The 10,067-nt window shown below is 32.9% G+C and overlaps 1 protein-coding gene across 1 annotated transcript; it reads left to right on the top strand.

Moving 5' to 3' along the window:
- Positions 1 to 3,729: 3,729 nt before the first annotated feature.
- Positions 3,730 to 4,671, top strand: LOC101416252 (olfactory receptor 8H1-like). The gene has a single exon (XM_004475135.1). The coding sequence runs from the start codon at positions 3,730 to 3,732 to the stop codon at positions 4,669 to 4,671; it is 942 nt and encodes a 313-aa protein (XP_004475192.1).
- The last annotated feature ends 5,396 nt before the right edge of the window (positions 4,672 to 10,067 follow it).

Consider the following 10,067-nt stretch of genomic DNA (forward strand, 5'->3'; position numbering starts at 1 on the left):
ATAATGTTAAAGAAATTCAATGTAACAATTGCTCACATGTCAGGAGGTAGGCAGAGCTAGAGATTTAACATTAACCAGATTACCTCCACCAAAAATTTATAACTATGCACTTCTTTGCTCTTATCTTTACTCAAGGAGTCCTTATCGGTATCTTCACATCTTCCATATCTGAACCTTGAAGTCCATACCACCCTTCCATCCTTATCATCTACCACAAGATTGCCCTACCCAGGGTACCATGTATATTTTAAGATTACTGATAAAGAAAAAAACTAATTTTCTAGACCATTCTTAGAAATGCCATCCTAATTACCTTTCTTTCTTTCAACCATTATAAGCTGTGAGAAAAATCCTTTTAATGATGAGTTTGATTTGTCTCTGTACTTCTCTGGTATCCCACCAGCAAATAAAGCCACTTTTCCTTCCTAGCCTTAGGTTAGTGTCTGTTATGCTGAGTGAATGAACCCAGTCAAGTATCACCCATATTTCTCTTTATTATGACATAAAATGAAAATAACACATAAATCATTATTTTTAAGTTGCATAAACACTCCAATATAAGGCTCTTTAATTATTTGTATTATAAAGACAACTATATGATGTCTATAAGAAAAAGGCTAATAGTAAGATGATGTAAATATATATACATATAAATATAAGCAAATAAATGAACATGGGCAAAGTAGTACTATTAGAAAATTAGACCTTTGCTTTCTAGACATATGACTGACAGTATAAAATAACAAGAGAAGCAAAATTCTATAACAAAGCTTCAAGTAACATCAAGAATTGAGAGAATTAAAAGTAGAAATAGAATTAAAAAATAATAATAACACTGAATAGTTGTCTGGAGTAAAGTTTTAATTCTGTCAAAATTTAGGTCAAATAAATCAGGTCACCTTTTTGATTCTTACTCCTGATCTTCTACCAACATAATCTTACTATTAGAATTCATATATTGGAAACCCACCAATAAAGTTTCAGCAAAAAGATTACTCAAAAAAAGTATTTTGTAAATTGTTTTCTTTGATTATGATATTGTTTGAAAGTATACTTAATGAGTATAAATTATTGATTTACATATTGTAAGAAAATGTCCATTTGTGATTTTCTAGGAGTAAGCAAACTTATTGAGGTCAACATCTTAAAACCTAATTCACCTATTGAGAAAAAAATTGATGCCTGCTTTTTAATCTGCAAATAAACATTTCTCATCATCATTGGATTTCTCTTGAATTGAATAATTGTACATTCAAAAATGCATAAATATATAATATATTATTTTGAAATTCTTTTGATCCTTACTACATCTTGTCTCCTAAAATTCTGCCATGTTATTAGTTTCCTTGTACAAATTGCTTCTTTTCTACATGTAAATTGATTTCATTATCATTAATTAAAGAAGGATTTATATAAATGGATTAAATCTAGTTGTATATAGAGGAAGAAAGCTTTGGGTCATTAATAAAATTATAAAATATTTACTCAATTCTCATGTTTGTTTAATATAATGAAAGCCAATAATGGCGGTAGGGTGAAGAATGAAAGCCCTGTATGATGTTATGTTTGTTTTGAAAGTTCACAGCCATTACTATATGCTTACCATTTATATATTTTTATGTAAAAATGATATACTGCAATAAATGAAAAAAAGAGAAAAGTGCAGGAATGAAAGAATAATTTTTTAAAAAGTCAATACATTAAAAAAATAAGTTACACAAACGTTGTAGCTGAAAAAAAAAGTTAATCAGCTGTGTTGAAGAATTAGTTGATAGTCCGTAATCAGTATGGAGAAACAGGTTTGCCATATGAACCTTCAGAACTGCCCATTCATCAACTGGTACACGCTCTAATAAAGAAGTTAGTTATGTTGAACCAGTTAATGCAAAATTCTTGAAATTTTGGATTTTTCACCTGTATTTTTAACATTGGTCAAGGTGCATAATAGTTAGTGAATAATATTTTCCAAAATGACCGAAACTTCAGAGTGGTGAAATTATATAAAAATATAAGCATAAATATAAAGAAGCTTTATATATGCAAAGGAAATATTTGGAAGAAACTACATCTAAAGCATAACATTTATGAATGATTCCCATTTCTTTCTTTGAATTTTGGTATTTAATACTTTTTTATTATGAACAGTGTTCAATCCTATGATAGTGTCACACTCTTAACTATTAAATTATTTCATTGTGAAAAATATGTTGTTACATTCCTGGTCATTAATGATCTGGCCTTATAGCCACAGATTAATTAAACGTTTTCTAGAAATACCTAATCTTTTACACAGTCATAAATTAGAACATCACAAAGGAACACAAAAAAAATGTTGCTCAACATCATGTGGCTTTTAAGGGGAAGGAACATTTCTGTTCCAAACCTGACACAGATGCATTAGTCCTTGAACTTTTATCTTGGCATCTTTTCAAGCAATCCTCCTTGGAAATTAGTCCCAGAGATGATCAAATATTGTGTTATCCACAATCCTCAATATAAGAGTTGCCTTGACATTATCAGGGTAAAAAATGAGGGATACTATGCCCTGCTCATGTTTACATGACTCCTTAGTATATATGTGATACCTGATTTCTACATGAACTTTCTATTTGTCAGAATCTGAACAAAAATTTTCTTTAATTTGTTTGACCTCAAAAATAAAAATTCAACCAGTAAAAATTAAATATAATGCAACTCATAGAAAACAAATATATCACAGAAATATCTGGTTTCATAAATGTTTTTCATATTTTCATTGTGATTAAAACTAGGAAGTTTACAAATTTCTAGACAGAAAATATGGAAGAAGACTTTCAAGAACTTTGACTCATGGTAAGTATTAATGTCAAATTTAGAGCATTTTAGTTTATCTAAAAAGAATGGGAATATTTTAAGAAGGATGCATATAGATAAAGCATGTAGATGCATATATATAAAACATGTAGATCTTACATAGGTAATGCTGGGATTTATAGAAACAGAAACATAGAAGTGATATAATCACAGTCAGGCAATGTACATATTTTGAAAATGTAAATTTTGGAATAAATTTCATTAAATAATCTATTAAAAGATACTTGAAAATTCATAGTAGCATGTGTTCTTTAATTTTAATACAAATAAGGATTCAATATCTGATCTGTCTTTTTTACTAAATTATATTGGTTAGGAAAGAACAGTAAATGATACACTAAACCTCTCTATCATTGTTTATTAGTTAACTACTATTGTTTTTTTTAATTGCTGAAATTAAATATAACTTATAAGCTTGATCTCCGTACACAAACAATCTTGGTTGAACCACTGGATCAACAAGAATTAATGGCTGTGACTCTTGGTAAATAACTTTTTGTGCTCTTTTTGTCATCTAAAACTATATACAGGAATGCTATGCTGTAATGTTCTCATCTTGATAATTGTCTAATGATTAGATATATTTATAACAATGTCTTGTTCATTCTAATTATGAAATATATATGTGCATATATATAAAATTCACTATTAGATAATTTCTAAATATTTACTTTTGTCTATTTATAATGGGCAGAGAAAATAAGATTTTTTCAGTCATATTTTGCAAACTACTTTTTATCATGAATTTTTAGTCATTGAGTTGATTTTTTTTAAATGAGAGAAACTTCCTATAAGAAAAAAAAAAAACACTTTGACTTCACTCATACCAAGTATCACTTTTGATTTCTCAAAAGTTTATAACAACCGATTGCTACTATGGAAAGAAGAAATAACACAAATGTTCCTGACTTCATCCTTATTGGCTTGACAGACTCTGAAGTGATCCAGCGGTTCCTTTCTGTCTTATTTCTCCTAATATACCTGATTACCATGCTGGGAAATTCAGGGATGGTACTGCTAATTCGCCTGGATCACCAACTTCACACCCCCATGTACTTTTTCCTCAGTCACCTGTCATTCCTTGACCTCAGTTACTCAACGGTCATCATACCTAAAACCTTAGAGAACTTGCTGACTTCCAACAAGAATATTTCATTCAATGGTTGCTTCACACAGATGTTCTTTTTTTTCATCTTTTCTGTTACTGAATTTTTCCTTCTTTCTTCTATGGCCTATGACCGCTATGTAGCTATCTGCAACCCTCTTCACTACCCAGTTGTTATGTCCAGGAGACTGTGCTGTGCCCTCATCACTTTATCCTACACTATTAGTTGTATTGAATCAGTAGTCAACCTTATTTTCATGAACGGTCTATACTTCTGTAACTCCAATGTAATCTACCACTTTTTCTGTGACTTAACTCCAATTTTAGCCTTGTCCTGCACTGACACTCATGACACTGAAAGCATGATAATGATTTGTGGTAGTTTAGACATAACAGTGAGTCTTAGTGCAATCTCTTTTTCCTACATATCTATTTTGTCTACTATCCTGAAAATTAATTCCTCTTCAGGAAAGCGCAGAGCTTTTTCTACTTGTGCCTCCCACCTCCTGGGAGTCACCATCTATTATGGCACTACAAGTTTTACTTATTTAAAACCGAAGACGTCCTACTCCTTGGGAAAGGATCAAGTGGCCTCTGTCTTTTATACCATGGTGATCCCCATGCTGAATCCACTCATTTATAGTCTTAGGAACAAAGAAGTGAAAAATGCTATCATTAGAGTCATGCAGAAGAGAGAAGTTTCCAAGAAATAGTACTGACAATAATTCTGAATATTTAAGTGCATCTTTTCTTTCTTTTCTATTGGGGAATTTACTTGATTCCTTTCTAAATACACTAAGCATTCTTTAATTAATTTGCACTTACATTGAATCTTCATCTATTAGACCATGCATTCTTTAGAACATATGTAAGAATATGTTTTCAGAAATCTACATAGGAATTTGAAGCCATGAAATATGTGTTAATTCTGTGGTTTAAATTATGTGATTTTATGGGCTACTAAGTTGAAATAGAAAAAGTATTGTTAATCTTCAAATTATATTACAAACATTCCCATGCATATTCCAATTTCCGATTATTTTACTATGAAGAGCTCTTTCAGAAATGTATTTAATTCATTCTGTAGGAAAGACATTTATCATAGTCTTAAAGAATAAATTTTTTGGTATTACAAAATCCAGGATTTAGATTCTAGAACTGTCAGCAAAACTGCTGTATATTCCTAAGTTATGTCACAGAGAATTGAAATTTAGTTTCTTCAAGTAAAGCAGACAAGTAATCCTACATCCATAGAGTTATTTTGAAGATAAATCATATGGAAAATGGAAAATATTTAATGCAATATTAAAAAATTTTGACTACTATCAGAATGCTTACCTTCCTCAAAAGTTTTGAATATGCTACACTTTTTCTTACGATTATTTTTGCTGGTGTTTTAAAAATATTTTGGATAATTTTATTCATAAAGAAACAAAATGCTAAAAGAGGAGAAGGAACACTTCAATATTTGATCTTAGAGTAAAGTAAGATGTAATGATAGAATTATGTTATAGAAAAAGTGTATGAGAACATTGAAGAAAATCTGGGAAATATTTTGGATTATTAAATAAAATAGGGTTATCCTAGTCATTTTTGAGAGCTTTGTTCATGGTGTTCTAGACTAACCTTATGTATTAAAAGTATCAAAAAATATCCATTATTTCAAATAAAAACCCTGCACATTTTCAGCATTAATTAATATTTTCTTTTAAAATACCTTCTACATAAGATGGAATTGCAGTTTCATTTCACTATTTTTCAATATATATTTAAGAAAGTATTTTTTCTTCATGTTCCTGTATTTATTATTTTTATTTAAGCTTAGGCAATTGCTGTTAGATATAGGTTTTGAATTCAAGAGATTTGTTCTCTTTTAATTTGTATTTACATTTTATTTGTGGAAATATATTTACTCATTTTCATAAGTGAGTTTTGAAATATTAAAGTTCAAACTTCTTTAAATGATTAAATTTGTAATGAATACTTACAAATTCATCACAGTTCATTAAACTATTCAAATAGTAAAATCTCTTTTATTATCCTCTACATCCTGAATTACTATAAAATTTTAAACTTATTTGTAATATCTGTATAAATTACTGTATTAATATTTATTTTTTCTGTACTCTGTATTATCTAGAATCTATATTTATTATTATTCCCTTTGTTTTATTTAAAATTATCTGTCTTTAATAAACATGCTGATATTGTGTAGAATATTTCCAATTTTTCTTAGACCCGACATTCCCTTTACCCTGATAACTGACTAGGTCTTTTCTCATTCTCTTCCTCATGAGACATCTCTTACCACCTTACTTAAAATCACACATTCCCACCTGCCCCATCCCTCATCAATGCTGCATTTGTTTTCTATAGCAGTTATCCCTATCGAACCCTGTATATATTTGATTATGCCTTTTGTTTAATCTCTGTTTTCCCATATTTGAAACCTCAATGAGTGCAAGATTTTTTGTCATTAATTTATCCACAGCACCCTGAAAAGTGCCCTACTAAATTTATTTGAATGGTTGAATTTTACAGATATTGAAACTAGGACACAGAAATACTTTATTACATGTTTATCATCACACAACATATTAAGGTGAAGCTCAAATTTGAATTCAGTCAGATTGATTTTAGAGCTCACATTCTTAATCACCAATTTCTATATTATATCATCTCAATTCTTCTATTATTGCCTCTAATGTCTGGACTATTTTCTGATACTGCCTTATCTCCATTGCCTCTCATCTCAACATGGGGGGGAGTTATACCTCTAAACATCAGTTTTATCATATCAATTCATCTCACAAACATACAATTTAATATAATCACAAATTAATTTATACATGACATTTTTTTCTACAAAATTATACTACTCATCAGAATTGAAAACTTATAATATATAACTTTTATTACAAATATTAACAAATACAGAGATATTTGAAGGGGGCATGTTGCTAGTAAATATTGTTAGAGCTGCTAATGGAAGACATTGTGGGGCACAGATGAGGCTCAAGCAATTGGGCTCCCATCTACCATATAGGAGGTCTAGGATTTTGACCTGGCCCGCAGGTTAAACGAACCAGCACCTGAAAGAGGGAGTGGGAATTGGGGGACAAGAGGTGAGAGAAACAGAGACAAGACAGGATTCTGATCAAGTCTCCATTTATTGAGGGTAGAGCATCAGAATATATACTAAGGGGAGGGTATTAGCAGGGGGTGATAGGCTGATGAAGCGGCTCTTCCATATAAGGCAATAAAATGCTGTTACACCACTTGCTATAGGTTGCGAGTCTTCAATGCTGGTCATGGCTTCAACATCTTGTTGCACAGGTGTGACACTTTTTGCCTGGGAAACTGGGGAAAGGGGAAGAAGAAGGCGGAAGCACAGGGGTGAAGTAGGTGTACTTATGAAAACCGCCATGTTGCTGGAGACCGCAAATGCACGTAGCTCCGGGCGGCTCCCCATAGGATTTGATGCCAAAAACCTCTTGGTGAAGGCAATCTCACCCACGTGGTGAGCTGACCCACATGGAGTGCTGGCCTACACAAAGTGCTGGCCTGTGCAGAGTTCTGCCCCACACAGGAGTGCTAGCCTGCACAGGAGTGCTGGCCCATGCTGACAGCTGGGACAACAAGCTGATCCTATAAGAGTAGACACATAGGAGTGATAATAAGAGACACAACAGATAAGGGAGCTGAGGTACAAGAGAATGATTGCCTTTCTCCCACTCCAGAAGGTTCCTAGAGTCACTGAATGAGAATAAAAGCAGGCACAAAAGAACACACAGTGAATGGACACAGAAAGCAGGCAATGGTGGGTGGGGGAGGAGGAAGGAGGATAAATAAATAAATAAATAAATAAATAAATAAATAAATAAATAAATATTTTTTAAAAATTAGATTTGTTTAAAAAAAGAGGAAGTATAATTTTGGAGATGGCTCAGAATATCTCAGTCTACATATAATACCTGGAGTTAAAAATGCTTTTTGACCTGAATAAAAGGGGGAAATGGAAAGGACAAATGAGTTTATATGGCTATGAGTCTCCAAAAAGAGCCGGGAGGTTATCAGAGGGGTTGCCCTTAGGCACACCTCAGCAGAGACCCAGAGACAGATAAAAGTAGACGCAACCTCTGATATTGGTTCTTCTGAGGGCTACAGAGACCCACAGGTTCTATGGTCATGGCCGATGGAGTTCAGTGCCTTGTAAGTTGACCCTACTTTGGGGTTTGTGTTTCTGTGTGATGGAGCTGGACTCAGATGTGATCTTTGTTCAAAAGCCTCTCCTGTTACTTTTACCGGAACTCTAGTTGGTGCTGGGGTTTAATGTATACCCAGGGTACCTGAATCTCTGGACTGACCATGTGATAGCCAGGTCCTGAGCCTCAAAAGACTTCAGCTCCTACACTCTGGTTTATTGGACTTACCCCAGTCAGCTAAGATGGATGTGAAGAAGGTCAACCACTACATCAGGGAGACAAGAGTGGCTACAACTGAAAGCAGGAGGATGCTGAATGCAATCCTCTATCATGTGGAATCTAAGCCCCCTCTTGATATAGATGTGGAGTGGACACAACCATTGCAAGGTCCATAGGATGGAGGAATAGATTATGAATTAGAGTGGACTTACTGATATTCTATTCATGAACTACTGTGATTAGTAATCGAAGAAAATGTGGCATTGGTGTGGAGAAAGTGGCCATGGTTGCTGCTGGGGGTAGGGAATGGGAGGAGGAGATGAGATATGGGGGCGTTTTCGGGACTTGGAGTTGTTCTGGGTCATGCTGCGGGGACAGTTGCCGGATATTGTGTGTCCTCCCATGGCCCACTGGGTGGAATGTGGGAGAGTGGGGTCTGTGATGTGGGCAGTTGACTATGGGGTGCAGCGGTGCTCAGAGATGTATTCACCAAATGCGGTGAATGTCTCATGATGATGGAGAAGATAGTTGTTGTGGGGGGAGGAGTGGGATAGGGGGATGGGGGCATATGGGGACCTCATGTTTTTTTTGAATGTAATATTAAAAAAATAAATAAAGGCAAAAAAGTGAAAAAAAATTTGGAGATAGCTGCTAAGTGTTCTTAGATTTACATCCATAGACCTATTTTTGAAAGAAAGAACTCTGTAAAGAAAAGAGATTTATCAGGTGATGTGGTTGGACTGGGGAGAGAACGTCTATTAATCAGGTACATGCTTTTTGGTGTAAGAATGTATTTCAGAAACAGAGTGGTCCCACAAAGAAAAAGTAAAAACCTTATATGTGGCTATGCAGACTTTAGCTGACTTGGGCTTTGTGTATGGCTTTTTCCCTTGTGGTAATCCTGGGACACAGATTTCTCTTATGTGGTTGCTCTGCTATCTCGTAAAATGTTGTCCACTTCTGCAGGGTTAGAGAGGTTTTGCATAGCCATATAACCACATTTCAGTCTGAAGGAAAGGTGAAATTCTTTCAATTTTAAAGCAATTTTAGATTAAAAAAAAAAACAATTTCAGATTTCTTTGTCATTTGGAAGGTTTTTAAGGAAAAATTCAATTACTTTAAGATAAATAAGAGTAAAGAGAATATCCATTTCTGAAGATGTTTAAATAATGAGGAATTTTACATATCCTCTAAATTATCATATTTAAAAAACAAAAGATTTTTAGAACATTTTGTTACATCCTTTTAATATTTGTGGATGACTATGTTGATTTCCTTGCTTTGATCCCTTGTTTGTAATTTTTGTTTTCTGTCTCTTTAGTATTTGCTATAGGCATTACTTTAGGTTTATTTAATTCATTGCTATCTAAAACAAAATAACCACATAACTTATAACATTAGAACTGTAAAATAGTGGAGATGCTATTCATCTTTCCTATTTTTTTATTTTTGCCATAAACTGTACATTTCTAATTACAGGAATTACTTAATCTAGTTTTGCCTTAGGCAGTTATTTTAAAGAATTTTAAATTTTAAAAACCAAATATTTGATGTTTCCCTTCATTTTTTTTTTTCATTTTCAGTATCAGTTTTGTCTATTTTTAGTGTCCATTTATTTTCATGGAGTGACCTAGATAATCTTTAAAACACAACTTGGATGGCAAAAAAATTATTTCTGTGTGTGT

The sequence above is a fragment of the Dasypus novemcinctus genome, chromosome 10 (genome assembly GCF_030445035.2).
Source record: "Dasypus novemcinctus isolate mDasNov1 chromosome 10, mDasNov1.1.hap2, whole genome shotgun sequence".
NCBI classification, from domain to species: domain Eukaryota; kingdom Metazoa; phylum Chordata; class Mammalia; order Cingulata; family Dasypodidae; genus Dasypus; species Dasypus novemcinctus.